Source organism: Corvus brachyrhynchos, unplaced genomic scaffold, assembly GCF_000691975.1.
Source record: "Corvus brachyrhynchos isolate BGI_N302 unplaced genomic scaffold, ASM69197v1 scaffold56, whole genome shotgun sequence".
Taxonomy (NCBI): domain Eukaryota; kingdom Metazoa; phylum Chordata; class Aves; order Passeriformes; family Corvidae; genus Corvus; species Corvus brachyrhynchos.
Genome location: NW_008238664.1, coordinates 725,178 through 745,102, shown reverse-complemented (window position 1 = coordinate 745,102; position 19,925 = coordinate 725,178). Strand labels below are relative to the sequence as shown.

At 37.8% G+C, this 19,925-nt stretch overlaps 1 protein-coding gene across 1 annotated transcript; it reads right to left on the bottom strand.

Annotated features, from left to right (window-relative positions):
• Positions 1-893: 893 nt before the first annotated feature.
• Positions 894-19,880, bottom strand: HCFC2 (host cell factor C2). Its single transcript, XM_017737723.1, has 17 exons — positions 19,763-19,880; positions 19,153-19,166; positions 18,100-18,348; positions 17,558-17,718; positions 16,288-16,496; positions 15,718-15,802; positions 14,590-14,693; positions 13,820-14,008; positions 12,526-12,711; positions 11,976-12,079; positions 10,804-10,960; positions 9,621-9,821; positions 8,345-8,415; positions 6,987-7,124; positions 5,482-5,667; positions 4,759-5,044; positions 894-3,839 (listed from the first exon to the last, which is right to left on the bottom strand). The coding sequence occupies exons 1-17, from the start codon at positions 19,878-19,880 to the stop codon at positions 3,814-3,816; spliced, it is 2,484 nt and encodes an 827-aa protein (XP_017593212.1). The 3' UTR covers positions 894-3,813.
• Between the last annotated feature and the right edge of the window lie 45 nt (positions 19,881-19,925).

Genomic DNA, 19,925 nt, shown 5'->3' with positions numbered 1-19,925 from the left:
AGCAAATTCAAATTTGCCTTCAAGAGAAAATAACTCCTACTCTGAAAATCTTACTAACAGAAAGAAAACAGCACAAGGGGATTCTCCACTGATGTTTTAGGCTTTCCCATTTTTTTTCCACTAATGCAAGAATCACAAGAAACAGGACAACAACCACTACTACAATAGCTGGGAACACAAGGAAGGAATCAATCTGAAGCAGACAGCTTTTAGCAGTTTCTCATGTGAAGTCTCTTAAGGAGGTCTAGAAACAATCCAGCAGACCTTACAGTTCACTTGCTCCTCTCTGCTCCCAGCAACACATGCTGCTTATTCCCACAAGAGTTCCCCATAGCTGCCATAAAAGGTTAGCAACTTGCCCCAAGATGGTGTCATTTTGAGCAGAGCTGGACACGAACACAATTCAAATCCTTGGCAGGAGCCTTCTGAGCACGCTATGTGCTCACACATCTTTTTAAAAAACTGCAACAAAGCAACACCAAACTCTTTGTCACTCACTCTCAACAACAGCAACATGACCCCTGTATAGACAGGGGAAATAATGTCAAAATTTCAGTTCAGAGGCCACAGCCTGCAAGGCACAAAGGCATGGAAGGGGGCAGAGTAATGGTGAGTGCACACCAACTGCAGAAGATGGGGCATGGGTACTGGAGAACCTCAACTAAGGAAAAAGCTCATGAGGTAACCAAGAATTAACTTAGGAGACAATATTTATGAAAGAGTAATAGTATTATGACAGTGCTTATCACTAAAACCTCTTCCCCAACTCAACAAATTTACTCACTCTTTTCTTTGCATCAGAAATTCCAAGTTTGTACACGTACACCTCTGAAAAAACAGAAATTCCAGGTTTGTACACGTACACCTCTTGAAAAAACAGACACACTTCAGTATTTACAATGCATTTGATAGGACAACCACTTTATTACAAAGAACAAACAATGCTTCAAAATAAGACTAATCAACTTGTATTGTACAAAATGTCAGTTTCCTTGTAGAGGTCATTAAGTAACAGGCTGTAAGACTAAGTTCACGTCAAATTCGCTATCTTGAAATACCAGATAACAACAGTAATACTTATTACATCTTCAGAGTTTATGGCATGATCATGTGCTCTACTCCAAACTACATTCAAAAGATATTGCTATAATTACTTTGAAAACACAAAGTGTAGCTTATTGTTCACTTCATTTCCACTTTCACAAGAACATTCTGAAGATGAAGCTGTAGCAGTGTCTGCCGTAACTGGCAAGACTGTCCTATGCTTACACAGTCACAACCTCCCTAAGGAGTTTAGTAAACCTGGACATTTCTACAATATGGATACTGTAATCTGATAGATTTCAGCTTCTGTTACATCTCCTTTAGCAGTATCTAAAATAAATGGATAACATGGAGTGTCAAAGAGCTGGTGTCAACAGTCTTCTAAACTTTAAAATCGAACAATCAATATTTGTCTGATATCTAGTTGATAGGCAAACAGGTGGGATTTAGACATTATAAATACAGTTCTAAAAACAGACCACAAAGTGTATTTTACAGTGTGTACCACAATTTCAGTTTAAAGTAAAACTGTGAGCAACTGAAGAGTTGCATATGATCACTCTTCCACGTCACCCAACTTGGACAAAAAAGAGAAAGTGACATCTTATGTCAAGTCAGCTGAAGAAAGCACACTCACAAGGAAATGATACTTTCATTGAAAACACCACAGTTTTACCCTTTGGTAGTCGTGACATACCCACTGAAAAAAGAAATTGTGCAAAGCATGTGAAACCAAGTGCAAAAAAACTCCACCCAGACACACCCAACAGGTTTTATTCTTAAATAACAACTCTACAATCACAGCTATCAACCAACAAAATCAAAGCCACAAGTGTTTTCTCTAAAGGCTTCTTTCACAGTACTAATAAGAAAAACCAAGTTCTATTCTTCTAGTTGACAGTTCATGTGTATGGTACTTTAGTTATCAGACAGTATTGGTAGTGAGATCCTACCTGACAAAATGGACCATTAAAACACAAATATCTTAAAGCCAGTTAACTTCAGGAAAAGTCCTATACATTCATACTATAAACACTGTTTAAAGTGAAACTGGGATATCTGTCATTGTCATAAACACATGATTTTTCTCTGGAGTCAATCCACATGTGTTACTCCTGTGCCACAATTAACACTATTATAGCCATTTATGGTCCCCAGCACTTTCTAGATGCTATTGTAGCATGTGATGCATTGCGATAATTAAGGCTGTATCAGCACTTCATTATAACCCTGATTCTCAGGGTAGCCAAAACTTGGCTATTAAATCTGCTCTGGGATGCTTGAGCTGCTAACTCTCTAGCATTTTAGTGATACTTCTCCCACCAAACCAGGCACATCATTGATTTTAGTTTCTATATTTACAAACTCTCTTAAGACAAATTTAACTGGAAGAGGCAAGAAATTCTACCTTGATGTATAATCTTTTGGCATTTGGGGCAAAATTAAAGTGCAAAGTATAAACTTCATTGCACAGTAAATAATTTAGATTTTATTTTAAAATAAATCTCATTTAGGTGCCTCAATCTATTCACCTAGTGACCTTGTCCAACTCAGCCATTTTCCTCTACACTTTGGTAAACATAGTTTTATATATAGATACATAAATAGCATTTTAAATGTTTACCTTTATTTCACTACTGTGAACAAATTTTTTCTTTTCGCATAGGAATGGATCCACCTATTCCTAGAAGTAATGCTTGTTGATTTTATCAGCTAGCTAGTTAATGTAAAATGATGCATAGTAAAAGGGAGATACTGAACTTGATTGGCAGAATATATTGGTAAAGCAAACAAGCACTTAAGAAGATTAACTGGAATAAATATGTTGAAAGTTGCCATATAATATGTGCAAAATTGCTTACCATGTATTCTAAACTTTGGTTAAAATTTTCAGATTGAAGTTTTACAGAAACATTATGGAAGAAACACAAGTGATTATTAACACAGGAATGAGGTAAGTTATTATTAGTGCAAAAAGCAAGCATATGCTAAAAGCAAAGCATATGGATTAAAAAAAAAAGGAGAATGAATCTCATGGAAGTTTTAATACAAGACCAGAAAGGTCTCTTGTAAACATTGGTATTTACAAGTTTAAGATTTGTACAACTACAAAAGAATAATTATAAGTAATAGTAGTGCATTTACAATGAATTTACCTTTTTTTGTAATAAGAGCAATGGATAAGTTTATCTTTTTCCTTTTAAATTTTCAGGGGATATCTTTCAAGATTAAGATATTTGTTACAAATAGTAGAAAAAATCATTTCTTTACAAAAAAAGTATATATTAAAATATTTATACATTTTAAGTTACTATATAATAACTGGAAATTTTTGCCTTGTACTCAGGCACCACAATGAAGAATGTGGTATAAGGAACTGAAACCAAACAGAATTTGCTCATATACCAAATCTTATGAATTATCTATGCAAGATCTGTAGAAATCATGGGGAATCTACCTCAAATACTACTGCTTGTGCCAATTCTTTTATACATTTTTAATTTGAAACCATATTATTACATTTTAACTATCACTACCAAGAAGAGCTGCTGGATAGAGTGTGATCCTCCACCCCACCACCTCTGATATATTTTCTATATGATACTCATACCTGAGCAAGGCTCTATAATGTTGATGTGTCAAACGTAAAAAAGGTTATATATTTTTAAGGTAAAAACAATGCAAAAATAAAATATTTGTAGCATTTACAAATAGTACAAGAGTTACATTAAACACTACATTCGAAACTTGGGATTTATTAAGTCGTTTCTACTTTGAGCCTGATGTTTTCATGTCTGCAAAAAGAAGGAGACATTGTTAAATGTTTCGTAATTTCACATGGTGTACACAGTTAAACACTTTCAAACAAATACTGTTTCAGAGTTCTGGGATACAGCTCATGGTCAAAACCCCTGCCAACTAAAGGGTTTAAACAGCATTGGAATAGTGAACATCATAGAAGACAATTTCATTGTTACTCCCCAACTTAGAAAAGCACATACTAAAACCAAGCAGTGGAGCATTCAACAGGTGGGTCCCAGCCCACCAGCTGAGGTCAGCTACTCCCACACAACAGTTCCCTGCTGCCCAAGGGGGTGGGCACTCTGCCCTTCCTACCTTCCTCTGTGCCCACAGGACCTCTTGCTGAGCAAAGCCAGCTCCCAACAAAGCTAGGCCAGAAACAGGAAGGAGTGGGATGAGAAGCTGGCAAATTTCGCTTTGAGACCCTGGATTGGCTTACTTACAAGGTGAGCCAGAACTGACCAGGCTAAAACTAATCATTATTTTCAGTGAATCCATTCCCATCCCCAAATCACCATGAACCAGTACAAATTCAAGGCCAGGGACAAGAAGACAAAACCTCTTCTGCCTGTGATACAGACTTTAAAGTGTACATGCATCACAAAAATGCACCTTACATCACCTGGTGGAATTTTTTTTTCATTTAGGAGGCTGGAAAGACTGAAAAAACCCCCGATGGCACTGTATGTCATGTACATGATGAGCATTATTGGATTACTTCTTATTAGATTAAGAAACTTTTGAGTTGAAGTGAATCCCAGGGAAGTAAGAAGCAACAACTAGAATTGCATAAAACTCCCATAAGGAACAAAACAACATTTCAAGAAGTTCACATGCAGTGCTGTGTTGGTTCTGGAGTCACAATGCACAGCTCCTGCCCCACTCAAATGCTGTATGTGACAGTGACTTTACCTTGGAGCCACCGAACCTGCGTGGCCGGGCCGTAGCCTCTCTCGTTCTTGGCTGAAATCCTGAACACTATGGCAGGCCGGGAGGTGTAATCCACGTGGGCGTTGGATAGCTGGGCAGCAGTCACTATACAGGAGGTTTTAAGACCACAGTATATCCTCATAAATACAAGTTGACTTGGATTTTCCTGTAATTGTGTGGAACGGATGGCTAAGTAGGCAGAATATTCTAAAATATTTCCAGAGGGTGAAGCAGGAGGCTCCCAAGAAAGATGAATACAGTCGACACTCTGAAGAAAAAGAGAAAAGTATGATAGTATGTAGCTAACCATAAATATATAAACAATATTAAAAAACCCCAAATTCTAAAGATTATGTGAAAATTCTAACCTATCATCACCACTCTGGAGATAAGGATGTCTTTCGACATTTTTTTAAGAAGCGTGGTAAACCCCTATAGATCTAAGGATGCAAGACTAGAAAATCATGGGGAAACCATCAGATGATTGAATGTATATCTGCTAACATGATCCGTAAGTCTTAAAACAATTCTTTTTAGCAAATATCTTAAAGAATATCATATCAAGCAGAGTTAACCAAGTAAGCACTGGGCACTATTTTATATGACAATTTAAACTTAAAAATAACCCCAACAACAAACCAACTCTAACCAAGAGTTCTGACCAGAATTTTGAACATCAGAACCAGAGTTACCTATATTTCTCACCTTGGTGATTTTGACTGTTGAAGGAGCTCCAGGAAAACCTGGAATGCACGTCTTGAATTCACTGATTTTACTGAAAGGCCCAACACCACATCCATTAATTGCAGCAACTCTGAACCTGTACACTGTGCCTGGAAACAGATCCTGTTTCTTAAGTAATCTGTAGTCTGGTACATCTGCACCTTCCGTCTGAAAATAAAGCAACATTTGTGTTAATTTTAAAAACGTTCTAGACACAATTAGCCTAAAAATGTATAAGGTCGTAAAATGAGATTAATCTCAGTTTAATTGAAACTGAAAATCTATTTAATACTGTTGTACTTACATCAAAATTTATGAAAAGGTTTGGACTGAGGCACTTTCTCACCTCAAAACAGCTGATCTAAGATGCAATGTGAGACTACATCTCTAGACCGAAAGATACCCCATTTTTTCAGTCATTTAAATGAAAGTGCACCTTGTGGTTACTTTTACTCAGGAAAGTAAAAATAAAGTAGCATTTACAACTACATAAGTTATGATTTAGTTAACATAATCTTCTGTCATAAAAAAAGAGTTTTATTTCAAAACCAGTTATTCCTAAAGTTAGGAGCTGCAGTTCAATGTGCAGGTAACCAAAATGTTTTTAAAGAAAAGCACTGTAAGTTAGTAACAAATAGCTTCCTGGAACATTGTGTGCTACCATACTTCCATGATTAAAGTATGCATTGATGCATCACTGATACTTAGAGTGGAACTATTTTCCTTCTGAATAATGTGTAAGAACCACAATCAATGTAAACAGTGTCAAATGCACTGTGCTCTTTAAAACTAAGACATACGATATTTATAGTGAAGCTTTCAAAGAAAGGTTTCTGTTATTTTGTTTCTGTCTCAAGAAGACATGATTTTTGTTTCCAGTTCACTAGGACATCACTAATTTACACTTTTACCATCAAAACTATTAACACTTTTGCAAGTTTCACACTCATAGTTTTCATGTATCAACTTACATGTACAAAACCTTAAGTTAGAAAGATCTAATACAAAAGATTCTACAGTTCCAGATCTAGTCTTTTTAAACAGTGATGTCTTACTAGTATCTTTAACAATTTTTATGCAAAGATTCTGGGAACAGAGAAGAAACGGAAACATTTCAATGCTGGACTGAAATAAGATATTAAGAAATTGTGGGGTTTTCAGTTTTTAAGAATTTTTATTCACTTGAAACCTTAGTAAGTTTAAAATTGTTTCCTAAGGCAAGAAATAAGAAAAGAGTTAGCAATAGCAAAATAAGATATTTTGTATTATCATACATTAACAACAAAAGAAAATTCATCCAGTTTAGGAAATAGTAAAAAGAGATCAGAAAAATACATGTGGAACTACTGGTCATAAAATACAAAACTCCTACAAGCACCAGCATCTGCTGCAGTATCAGAAAATCCCACATTTTGTTGTGAACTGTATAAGCAACAGATTCTGAAACAGGTATGTGCAAGTTACATCAGAGAAGAACCAGCAGCTACCTTGCTATTGATGTTCAGTGTTTCCTCTGGCAGCAAGTAGAACTGGCTCACCACAGCACTGTTGTTCTTAAAAATTCCCACATCATACCACCGGCGGTCCCTGGCTTTCACCGGTGCCGGCGGCCTCTGGGGAGCTCTCTAGTATTTGAAGAACATGTCATGTAGATTACCCATACTTCAATGCCATGGAAAAAAACTAAGGCTCTAGTTTATTTAAGAGACAACCCCCTTTCATATCAGTGTTACTTTCTTATGCTTCAAATGAATATGCATGTGTTATTCAAATACCGTGCAAAACCAACTGGTTCTTATAATTGACTTAGACACAGTCTGTCATTTAAAAAGCAACAGCTGGGATGTCACATCTAATATTCTAAACAGGGAGGGGAAGAAGTTTAAAGCTGTAGAACTAGGTGTCCGTAGCAGTATGTAGTTGTGAGTTAATTTCTCTCAGAGGTCAAGAAGTTTCCCAAGGTGGTCCAACATCAGCAGCTCCCCCTGGGGCTCAGCTGTACCTCAGCCCCACACGTGCTCCTTGTCAGGCCCTGTGGAACTCGCCTGCAGCTGAGAACAGCCCTCTGCTGTGGCGCGGGGCATTGGGATGCAGGGCGTGCAAACTGCTCCTGACTGACCCAGAAACACAGACTGGCTTTCTCGCTGGTCTCCAGGCACCAGGGAGGGCACTTGCACAGTCAGGTGCCCAGCACAGACAGGCCAGGATCCTGCTAGCATGGAAATGGGGCAGGAGCTGCAACTGCTCTTGGCAAAAGCACCCCAACCCTTTAGTTGCAGCTGCTTCTCCCCATCCTCAGTTCCTCGCTTTTGGTGGCAACAGTGGCACCTTGGGTTTGTGTATTAAGTTGTAAGCAGGTGAAATAGGAAGCATTTACTTTTTCAGGCAGTATTTACAGCTTGCATAGTCAGTCCCCATCTCCTCTAGGGAAAAACATCAAGATGTCAGTTAAGTTACGTTTCAAAACTATAGAATCAGCAGCTAACACTAGTCTGATCTAATACATACTTCATTTTAAATTCAGTTGTGCATACAGAAAAACTTTGTACATTTGCACATCATGCAGCAGGCCATTCCACTGTGCCAGTTGATAAAAATGATTCAACAGCTGAAACACGTACTTGGATCTCCTCCCAACTACACAACTGCTCCTCAGAGCCACATCAAACCCACACAATGCAATTAGTTTTACAACAGAAATGTTTACCCCTGAATTATTCACTTCAAGCTCAAAATAAACATTGCTTTTCTTTCAGAAATACAATTAAAGGAGAACAGAAGAGCCCTGACAACTAATCAACAGAACAATAGGTAAAGCAATTTGATAATACTTTTTCAGACTTACAGAGGAGTGTGAATCATTTGTCTGTCCAGTATTGACCCTTGCTGAAGGCATGACGTAAGCAGTTTCAGCAGCTAAAAGCAAAAAGTTAAATTTTAAAAACTCAATCAGTAGAAAAATTTTAACACAAAACCCACAGAGTATGAAAGTTGACCTTAATAGCCATTTGTAAGCATTTGTTGCACAAGAACATCTCAGACCTCTTTTGCATGCAGTTCTATTTATAACACAAACTAATTTTGGCTTCTGTCATATTCACAGAACAATTCTGGGAGTCTGGCATTGGAGGCTGCTACAGATAATACAAACAGAAGGCAGGACTCAGAAAATCCTAAAAAGTGACAGGATTATGAAATCAATATAAAATATTTGCAAACAAATAATCTAAACACCAGATTGAGGCACATACTGGGGACATTGTATGAATAGTCTAAGTGTGAAATCTTAATTTGATGGCATTGTTTCTGACATCAATACAGTCTGAATTTTGAACATAAGCAGTTAACCTATAAACAATCCTAACAACTGGGAACAGAGCATTAATTAAATTTAAAATGGAATCTTAAAAGAAAAAAAAAGATTAAGCACATAAGTAACACAAGGAAGTATTAGTATTCTATGCTTGTGGTCCTGGGTTTTGCTTTTAAAATATAATAGTGCTTGGTAAAAATTATACTATGCACACAACATCAACATCAGAATACAGTTCTTTAGTTAACACTTAAAACAACAACAAGCACAGCCTGTTGATATTTGTCAAAAACAAGACTTGAAAAACGACCCATTTATTTTCTGCACTGCTGCTTATTTTGGATATTTCCAGCAGACTGTGAAGAAGCCAGCACATCTGACTAGCAGTGAGCTGGCCACATTAACAGGCCATATTCATTACAGAGGTCAGTTGCTTAAAATCAAAATCATCTGAGGTTACTATTTTAGTCTTTTGCTGACAAAACAGACAATCACGAATCAATGAAAGCAAATGTGCAACGGGCACCAAAACTGGCTGCCACTGATATTTAGAAAATGTACCTCTGCATAAATGAAGATTTTTCACTTACAGGAAACGTGATTTACAAATGCATAGAAGGAATATCCTGATTTTAAAAGATGTATAAATGCTAGCAGAGGTCATCCAGGCCGCACAAGGTCTTCAATGCACAAAGCCCTATCTATATCCCAGGTACTACTCAAGACGGGAATCCCACCACACTAGAGGAACTCTGATGGCCTTAGAAATATATGGCTCAAAATACAGTATGTGAAACACATTTCAAACCTTCAGATTTTGAATTGAATGTTGTTAGTGAAGTTTCATCTTTAACAACTGCCCCATTTGTACTTGATGATTCAGTTTTAACAGCCTGCTGGGTTACCATAGTTTGTGTGCTGGAGACAGTACTGGATACAGAAGCATCAGGATTTACAGTTTGTTTGTCCAAGTCATGTAATTCACCTACATTTGCTGATGTCTGAGCACCTTAAAGAAAAAGAAAATATTAGCCAGAATTCAATATTGATAACACAACACATCTCAACTTGATCTAATGGATTTAGTTTCATTTAAGTTTAGCTCAGAATTAGGTTAGAACAGGTCTGATTATATTGATTGCTAATGCCTACTTTAGGTATATAACTGAACAGAAGTTTGTCTACACAGTCATAAACAGATGTATGTAAACAGTTATTTTAGGCTTGCTGTTCTTGATGTATTTGGTCACCAAAAAAAACTAATTTGGGAAAAAAACTGCACTAAAATAAAGCATCCACATAAATCAGTATCACAGAGTAGTAACAATCAATTTAACATTAACCCCTGTAGAAGTCTGTTTCTCATTTAGCAATAAGAATCAAAATTTCCACATCTAATTAAATTACACTGTGAAGAAAATAAAAATCCAACTACCTGTAAAATACATTGAAGTAAAATATAAACAGATAAGGTGATTAAGCCTGGATTCACTACACTGAACCTAAGGCATTTCAGTGAAATGCATAAATCAGAGCCTTGTCATCTTTTATTTCCTCTACAGTCAGAGAGAAACATGCCTCTCTCTACGTTGCCTGAGATTTTACATCAGCCAATAGCTTTTCACTGCTAACAGACAGACACATTGTCAGTTTGGAATTACTATCACCATAATGTTGTAAAATGTTATCTGTCCCTTTTTATTTGATGCTAAAAATGACTATTTATGTTTAAAGAGACATGTTTGCCATCATAATAATGAATATATTGAGAATTTCATGTGCCTTGCAACACTTCAAACAAGTTAAGATTTCAATTTTCTTCATATATTCTAAAAATATATTCAGTAATAACTAACACAAGTTGAGTTTTTTAAACTACAAAGGACTCTTAAATAATTTTAAATTACAAGACAGAAACAATCTTATTTTATGTTTTTGAGATGAACTTTAACTCTCACTTTTTAATTACTTTTTTTCTATAGTCATCTTACTTGAAGTACAAACAGGCAAAAGAGAAGGGGCATTTGATTCTTTGAATCCTGTAGCATCTGCGTGGTTTTTCATAGTCTCCTGTGTAACCTTGTTTTCAGGTGCTGCAACCTTTTCTTTTCCTTCTACTTTTGAATTGGATGAAAGGGAAACTTGGACCTAACCAAAACAACACATTTGTTAAACTGCAAAGTTCAGAAATTTCAATTGCAAGCATGGCATGAAAATGCTTGCTCATAAACAACAATACAAATTCCTCCAAGAATTCCCCCTAGTACTTTAAATTAGACCAAGAAATCAACCTCTCAACCCACCTTACCTTAGCCATTATAGAACAGAGACTCAAACACTGAGTTGACTTGGACTTGTCCCTGACACACAGTAAATTTTATCTGAGAGTAAGCTCATGTTCTATTGTCATTACATGGAAGTTCATTGCTGTGTACATTTAGTCTACTGAGGGGACTTTAACAGAGGAGGAAAATCCCAATTACAGAGGCTTTCAACATTTGCTTTCCTGACATGTACTTGAGATATTTCTACTCTTAGTGAAATTTATAGTATTTCTACATGTGTTTTCTCCAGGAATACATAATGGATCCCATACAGATCTAAGACTTCACACAACTAAGAAAAGGTCCAAAGTTCTAAAAATGGGATCCTTTAGCCAGAGTTTGTCCTCATTCTTTCTGTTAAATTGGCAAAATAGCGGAACATGTACACACACAGACCACAACCAGACAGATAATAATTGGATTTAACCTGCTGTAGGAACTTACAACTAAGCAGACTAGCATAAAACTAAACTAGACCAACGAAGAAGGAATATGCCTTATTCCTTTTGCTTCCCACATTAATGTCACCAACATTTTCAGGAAGAATAATATTCCTACTGGTGTCAGGCTCCCAGTTAGCATTGTGGAAGGCAATACACTTGCAATTCCTTTCTTCATTAACAAGAAAAGGACTTGAAAGACTGTCTCTCAATCCTAAAAGCAAAAAGTATGTAAGAAAACAGACAACTACTTCAGCAGGTGTCTTTTTGTTTTATTTGTTTTTTTTTTTCTAAGATCTAAAAATTATGCAGGGAGTTTTAAAACTGAGGAAGTGTTCTGGCAGTTCACTACCTTCCCATACTGTTTTGACACTTAAGCATTTTTCAGTTTACACTTACATTATTAGGAATGAGATTATTTGTTTGGCTGGGATGATCCACCTTCATTTCTGGATAAGGGACACTAGGCAATGATTGCGGACTTTGATGTAGAGAACAGCCACCTTGCATGCAAACAAAAGCAAATTCCCATCAGTTATGTAAAACTTCGTATTATGATGGTTGGAACCTATTTCAGTAAGGAAGAGGGAAGCCAAAGTTGCCTGAAGCAAAACATTGTTGTAAGCCTGAAATGAAACTGTATGGCCAAACAGTCAGATAAAATCCCTTCCTCACTGCTTCCTTCCCCAGATTGTGGCCAGCATTCTACAAATACCTTCATAACTCAGACAGCTGGCCAAAACCAACAGAAACAAGTGAAAGGGGAATTTTCTATAATTATGATGCAGGCATTTGGGAAATAATCAAAGAAACAGGGTGTCTCTCTGCAAAGAAACAGGGTCTCTCTCTCACAGAATGGTTCTTTACAAAACAAACTCATATTTATTACTTATGCCACCCTCCAGTCTGCCTGCGCACAAACATTAGTGTAACGTGATCTGACTGCTACCTTGTGAACTCAGCACAGATGTCTCAGGAACGCCAGTACCAGGAATTCCAGCCACCGGGGGCACTGGTGAGTCAGCATGTAATTGAAGAAGATATCCTTCAACTGTAGGGACTTCATCCCACTTCAATTGAAAAGAGTTGGTTGTAGCTCTAATCAGTTGTACCTGTGATGGTGCCAGAGGTCTCTCTACAAGAAACCAATAAAACACAGACAGCATGTTAGAAATTGCCCTCCCTTACCAGTTTATTAAATATCTGCATATTGCAAGCAAAATCTTTTTTCACTGATGTACAATATATACCAGATTCAACAAGAAACCACTGTCAAAGGTGGCAAGTCAAGTCAGAGAATCACAAAGTGTCTTTTTAAAGTGTTCAAAAATGCTCCAGTTTTGATGCTTTGTTTTTAATGGTTCTTCTGCTGCCAGTAGGTCTTTGGGTTGTAGCTACATCATTGAAGGGATTACAGAGGAAGGACTTGTGCTTTCCTAAAATGCTGCAGGTAGTTCTTTGGCTCCTAAAGCTTTACATATTCTTCTAATTCACAAATTATTCCTCTTCCTTTTTGCTTGCTCTGTGTAGCTGAAGTGAGCTTTCCCTCTAACAACTTCTACACAGGCTGAAGCCTAGACATGATTAATGCCAATGGCTTGCTCCTCTCACATGCCTCTATGCCTGACTAGGCTGCAATCTTCAGCAGCTGCTACTCTTTTTCATTTTCTGATTTTCTGAGGGAAAAATGAAATGGGAGAAAAAGAGTTCTAGTCTAGTTCCCTCTCTCCCAAACACCATCTCAGTGTCCTGCCATCTATGCAGCTACCAATGAGTGATTAGTGCTCCAGAATTCCCCTCACTGCCAGGAACAATTTGGGCCCTTCTTAGATTGAAGAATATCTTTTTGCAGTCCAAGAGATGAGGAAGCATCAGCAGCAATGATCCCAAGAGAAGAAGGGACTTGGTGAAAAAAGTATGTAGTAGCAGAAAAGATCACTAAAAAGAGAGACCAGGAACCCTGAGTTTAGGCAAAACAGCCTTTAGCATCTTGTGTCAACTGACTATGGCATGCAGTGCAGAATTCAGTACAAAGTTCTTTCAGCGGCTTTAAATAAGCCTTTCTCATTTTTTCATTTTAAGTAATAACCTTTAAACAACCAGCAGTGAAGCACGATGTTAAAATAATCTTTAAAATGTAAATAATCTTGGCGTTTGCTACAGCTTTAATGTTCTGATCATCAATCATGCGAGCTTTCCATATGTTAATGAAATACACAATGTATTATTTATTTCTGACTCACCAGTATCAAGGTACCAAAGATCTTTGCAGCAAACTTGATTGTTCCAAGCTTTTCTGTAACCATCTCTACCACTCCAGATATACAGACGAGTGCCAACAGCTACAGCACAGTGTCCTGCTCTTGGCCCTGGTAACAAGTTACTTTTGTCCTCCTGGCAATCTGAGATCAGACCTATCCATTCTGTGGTATCTAGTAAATGAAACTCACAGCATTTAGTTTCTAGATGTTTTCCAAAACAAGAAATAAAGATGTTAACATACTTAACTGCTCAGAAAAAAATGAAAATAAATCACCTCTGTTTTTATAGACAACTGCATTTAAAACTGAAATATTACAAAGAGAAGGTCACTTTCCAATAAGTGTGCAAGATAAAATCAATTAATACAGGCTGATTTTCTGACCTCTGGTTATCTCTCTCAGGCAAATAGATCAGAAGTTGAGGATTCAGGGATAGTACTATCATGCTTAGAAAAACCTCATTTCAGAATCTGTCTCTTGTGTTCTTCTACAAATGAAGAAGGAGCATTTACATTATTTAGTAGTTGTATTAACAAATATTTGCAGACGCAAATCTGCTGAATCTTCAAAGAAAAATACTAATTAAAATATCACTTTTCAAGTAAGATGCAAAAAACTGGCAACTTCTTCAGTCAGCCACGATTACAGCTATGTATCCTAAACTTTTCTCAAGGTCCTCAAAACAGTTACTCTACTCTGTTAAGAAAATGTTAATTCAAAATGCCCACTCCCAGAAAGGCAGAAACACTGACCCAAATTAAGGTAAGAAAATGAACCGGTGCATTTCCATTCACCATCAGAAGCAGAAATTTCACCTCCTGCTGACTGTGGAACCCATCCACCAAAAACATACATTCTGAAACACAGGAAAAGAGGGAAGAGGGGAAAAGAAAAGAAAAGCCAGTTAATATCCAGATCTGCTGCATGTGCTCTCTCAAACTAGGATAAAACAGAAAATTTCCAGTGTTTTACAGTTTTGGTTCACAGCAAATTTTATTTGTATCTATCCTCTTTAGGAAGTACTGTTGCAGATATCTACCTTCTCAAATTTTTGAGTAAATTAACTGATTGAAAAACCCAACCACACAAAAAAATCCTGGAAGCTCCTCATGCAACTTCCTAGAAATAGAAGCGAATACTGTAACATTTAACAAAACACCAAACTGCTAATGCTCTCCGAAAATCACACACATACAACAGAATTTCTACAATCCTTTACTGCAGACCCCTCAATAAGTCATGCTAAAATGACTGGCATCTAACTCAGATATCAAAATTCAAAAATATAATGCAGGCTACAAACTACTAACATTTTAAGTAAATAATAAAAAGCTAAGCTGTTGCATCAGAAGATATTAAGCTTTCATATTTCTTTACCCCCTTGCCTCTTTCTCCTCACACCAGCTTGTAAATTGATAAAAAATGCACTGAAACCCATATTTAAAAATCCATTTTATCAATACTACCTGCCAAAACAAACCACACTGGCAAGAAGCAGAGTAATGAGGAGCAGACTACAGAAAAAGCAGGGAATAGTTTGGCCTGGAACTAGTTTTAGTCTTTGAGCAGTTTCTTTGCATATCTACCTCATCTGTGTCACACACAGAGGCACTCAAGCTCACTCCTGACAGAGCTTAGGCCCAGCTGAGGCTGCCCCAGAATGCACAAAGAAGCCCAGAAAGCTGCTGGTGGGTTGGGCAGATTGTCCTGCTGCATGGAAACACTGGCAGTTTGATACCCTTAAGTTAACAGTGGTACTGAAACAGCAGCAGAAAACTATTCTACAGGGCTGATGTTTATACTGAGCAGTAGTGGATAAGCATCATCATTCTCCTACTAGGTGTACCTTTCTAGAGTTGAGCTTTTAACAACAGACATACTTGTTTCCTATTACATTGGCCGTATGGAGACTGCGAGGAAGTGGTACTGTCCCTTTGGTTTCTGGTCTTGACCAGGTCATGGTTTCTAAAAGAAAGAGAACAAAATCCTCAATAAAAAAAAAAAAAAACTTGTTACTACATATTTCAATACCTGGATTTTAGGAGGGAACATACCTCTAATATTCAGCAAAATAAAATGCCACCTTCTTAAGATGGCTACTTTAAGAAAAAAGGTGCAACAACAAGCACTTGGAACTTCTTTTAAAAAAACACAGGAAATACTGAGAAACTAACGGTTTATCAAGAACATATATTATGGTTTCACTATGGTTATTCAACTTTGTTCCTTTAGAGTGCTTTAAAGACTATGATAACCACCTCACAGTGTACCTGAATCAGGGAGGATAATATATGCAAACAACGCTGTATCTATTTAATTCCAAATATTACAAAAGGCTAACACTCTCGTGTCTCAATAATATCTGCACCACAGCATGCCATTAACCATTCTATATTGCAATTTTTCCCCTCAGCCAGCAAGCACTGACTTCTGCTGGCAAACCAACTCACCTATGTCAAGTTCCCAGAGATCATTAAGCCGACAGCCACACATCCCGCCAAAAATATACATCTTTGGGCTTCCCACATCTTTTCTGCAGTACACAATGGCTGTGTGAGATTCTCGGGGAGATGGCAAGATTCCTTTGGTCACAGGAATGCTCCAGCCAACCACGCCAGACCCATGTTGCAGCTCCAGTTCATAGAAATCATTTAAATATCTAGGGTATTATTGTCAAAGTATGAAAAACTCACTTATAAGCATGATGACAAGTGCGCTTTAAACCCTGACCATTTCCAAGTATTACAGACTTCTGTCTTGGGAGGGTGTAGAGTTTTAAACTGTCAAAACATTTGATGCATTGTGGACAGTACCAAATCTGGATTTAAAATGGATTTAAAACAAAAAAAATTAACAGTTATAACTTGTTGCCTCTAAGAAAACACACTCTCTTATTTGCTACACTTTATTACACGAAAGAAACATTGAACACTGGAAAACAACATTCCTTGCAAAAATTGCTACATATGGACACACTTGCAACAAACTGCAAAGTTGTGAGAAATACATGATGACAAGAGATACTAGAGATTGATTTCTGCAACTCTAAGGCAACAAAGGTGAGAAGAAGCTGTTTGTTTTCTTGTGTCTTCAGGCTGGCCAACAGACAATTACCCATTTGTTGCTGAATCTATCAGCAAGTTATTTTTAGATAATGGTCTTTGAATCTTGGCATTCACACCAGATACCTCTTGTTTACTGAGCTTGAAATTGCCAGTTTATAGCTCAGTGGATATAAGTGCTCTGAACTGCAGGTGAATGTGGATATAAAACTTCAGCATTATAGCACAGTTTGCTGACAATAAAGGCAACTTCAGCTGTTACTGTAAAAAATTTCCAGATGAATTCATAACTGTTTTTCACAGCAATATAGAAGAAACATCCATCATGAGTTCCCTGATGACTCACGAGACTTTGCTGATTGAGGTAATTCTAACAAACAAGCCATTCTTAAAAACATCACCCAAAATACTAGGAAAAATACCAAAGCCTACTCAGGTTTCCCTATAGAAGTGTCAGAGCTGTCAGTCAGTGTTTCATATTGTGAGATTAGCAGAAGGAATACTTAAGCTTCTTCGCATGTAACCCCTTCACTGCACAAATAATCCAACTTAGAGTGCTTGGTATGCAGGACAGCCTGCCTAGAATGTTCCTTTTCAAAGCTGTCATATCTAGTAATTTGTTTTTAAAGCCATTAAATTCAAAGACAAATCAGCATACCTGGGAACGTTATTATTTGAATCTTCACTTTCATTTGCCAGGCCACCAAATAAATAGCACTTGTTACCATATAAAGAAAAGCTGTGGCCAAGCCGAGGACAGGGTGGTGATCCATTTGAAGGAGCTTGAGGTTTTACTTTTTTCCAGAGCCATCGACTTGCCTTGAAGACAAGAAAAACATATTCAGAAATAATTTCATTTATAGTCAGCCATAACAAATAGAATTAATATAATATTAACACTTGTATATTTTCTGAATTATTTTTAAGGGAATGCTGGGCTTTTTTTAGGACATACATTAAAAGAGACATGTAAGAGCTAACCTTAATAAAACATTAAATATTTTATACTTTATAGATGGAAGCCTCTATTTCAAAGTTATTTAGAATAAACTTTAGATTCTGAAGAGGGAAAAAAATCTTTCTGAAGAAGAGCAAAGCCCATCTAACTTTCCTGTGCAGTTGGTTAAATAAAACGTGTTTGTTCATAAACAGATAAATAAACTAGTTCTGAAAATCAAAACATTTTCATACATTTCCTACCTGCAATTCATATAAATCATTGCTATATCTTCCATATTCAACCATTCCTCCAAAAACTAGTATTCTGGTACCATCACAAACAAATCCGTGTGCTGCACAGCCTGGAGGAATATCTCCCCTTACAGCAGGAAGGAACCACTGATTTGTAACTACAGTAGGAAAAAAAAAAAACAAAACCAAAAACCAGAAAAAAAGGATAAGAAAAATATTTTGAACACTGAAATATGTATTTTTAAACACCTCTGCTTTCTAAAGAATTACCTTTTATTTGCAGATAACTGTGAATGGGCTACTTGCTTCACACTAAGTTTTAAACAAATTCTTATTCTTTTTAATAAAAAGAAAAGCAAACACCTCTATCAAACCAATGTTACTCAGTACATGCATGAGCCCATGAGGTTACTGTAACTAAGTCAGTCATGAAGGGTAACCCAGCAATTTAATAGACCTGGCAAGAATAGAGGCTAATGGGGAACACAAGTGCAGTTCCACACAAAAGAGATAACCACGCTAACTCAGAGGGAGCTAGCCCTAGAAACAGAATTACTAAAGCTACAGCAGCATGGCACTGTGCCTGGACTTAATAGCCCTATTCAAAATCTAATTACACTGTTCTAGGACCCATTTTAATATCCACAGAGCGCCGCACTGATACGCGGGAGAGGAGAGGCAGACAGTCAAGAAAAAGCAACCCTTTGATCCAGCAGCAGCATATTGGTGTTTAAAGTGTTCTGGAATTTAAGCATTACAGGGGACAATGTCTTCTTTTTCCTACACTGTTTTGTGAGCATGAAGAGGAGAAGTATGAAATTAGAAGCTTCCAGTGAACGTTGCTGTAGGGGATTAAGATGCTCTCACTGTGTGCCAGCTCCTCGAAAATCATCACATGCATAGCAAGGGCCATGGATGACATCGCACACTCTGGCAGCTCAGGTCATAACCCTGCATCTTAAACCCCAGAGAAAAGAAAGGTCAGTTTGGGCCAAACACTCATCCAGAAACTGGAACAACTGAGTCACGATCCTTTCTGTCACTGCTGCAAAAGCAAAATACCTTAAGCAGAAAGTCTGGGCAGAAAAAACCCAAAAAGTCATGATCAGACTCACTCAAAAGGCACCCATCAGAACCTCTGTTCTGACAGGAGTTTTCTTTGGATTACTTCTCAGAACAGAAAGGTTAAGTGATTTTTTTTCCGCCTCCCCTCAAAAAATGTGATTTAAGCACAGTAGATTTTGAAGCTATCAGAGAAAAATCTGCCTGGAAAAATCTCAAGCAGCCAACACTGGCTGACTGAGAAGCACAGATCAGTCCCTTAACTCTCCCGTCTCGGCCCAAACCCTGAAATTACATGCAAGTTTTCCAGCCTCATTCAGCGTTCCGTACAGTAACTATTTAGGCGTCTAATCTTTCACAAATAATATCGGTCTCGGGCAGCTTCCTGTTTGGAAAGGCTCCCGATGCCAACATGTTCACTTTTCCAAACAACATTCCCATTCCAGCGCGTCCAGCTCTCCTGAGCCGCCGCCACCAGAGGGAAGGAGGGGGATCCGGACACTCGTGGGGACTAATCCCGCCTGCCGCCATTCAGCCGCGACCTGCCAGGGGAGAGAGGCTCCGCACCCCTGCGCGAGAGCCGGGGAAAGCAGAACAGACCGAGACGCACCGGGAGATTCTCCCGGTCGCTCTTCCCCAGGGAGGACCACGAACCCCGCAGCACCAGCCAGGGCGCAGCACCACCCCAGGGAAGACCCCTGGCCCAGGCGTGTTTCCCGCCCCGCCATTTCGGCTCCAGGCAGCTCCTCAGCCTGCCGGCCGCCCCCTCAGCC

Coding starts and splice junctions, on each gene's coding strand:
- HCFC2 (XM_017737723.1), bottom strand. CDS start 19,880: ATGGCGGGGCGGGAAACACGCCTGGGCCAGGGGTCTTCCCTGGGGTGG. Junction 16,497..17,557: donor TCAAATAATAACGTTCCCAG/GTATGCTGATTT, acceptor ATAATACCCTAG/ATATTTAAATGATTTCTATG. Junction 14,009..14,589: donor ATTTTCTTACCTTAATTTGG/GTCAGTGTTTCT, acceptor TTCATTTACTAG/ATACCACAGAATGGATAGGT.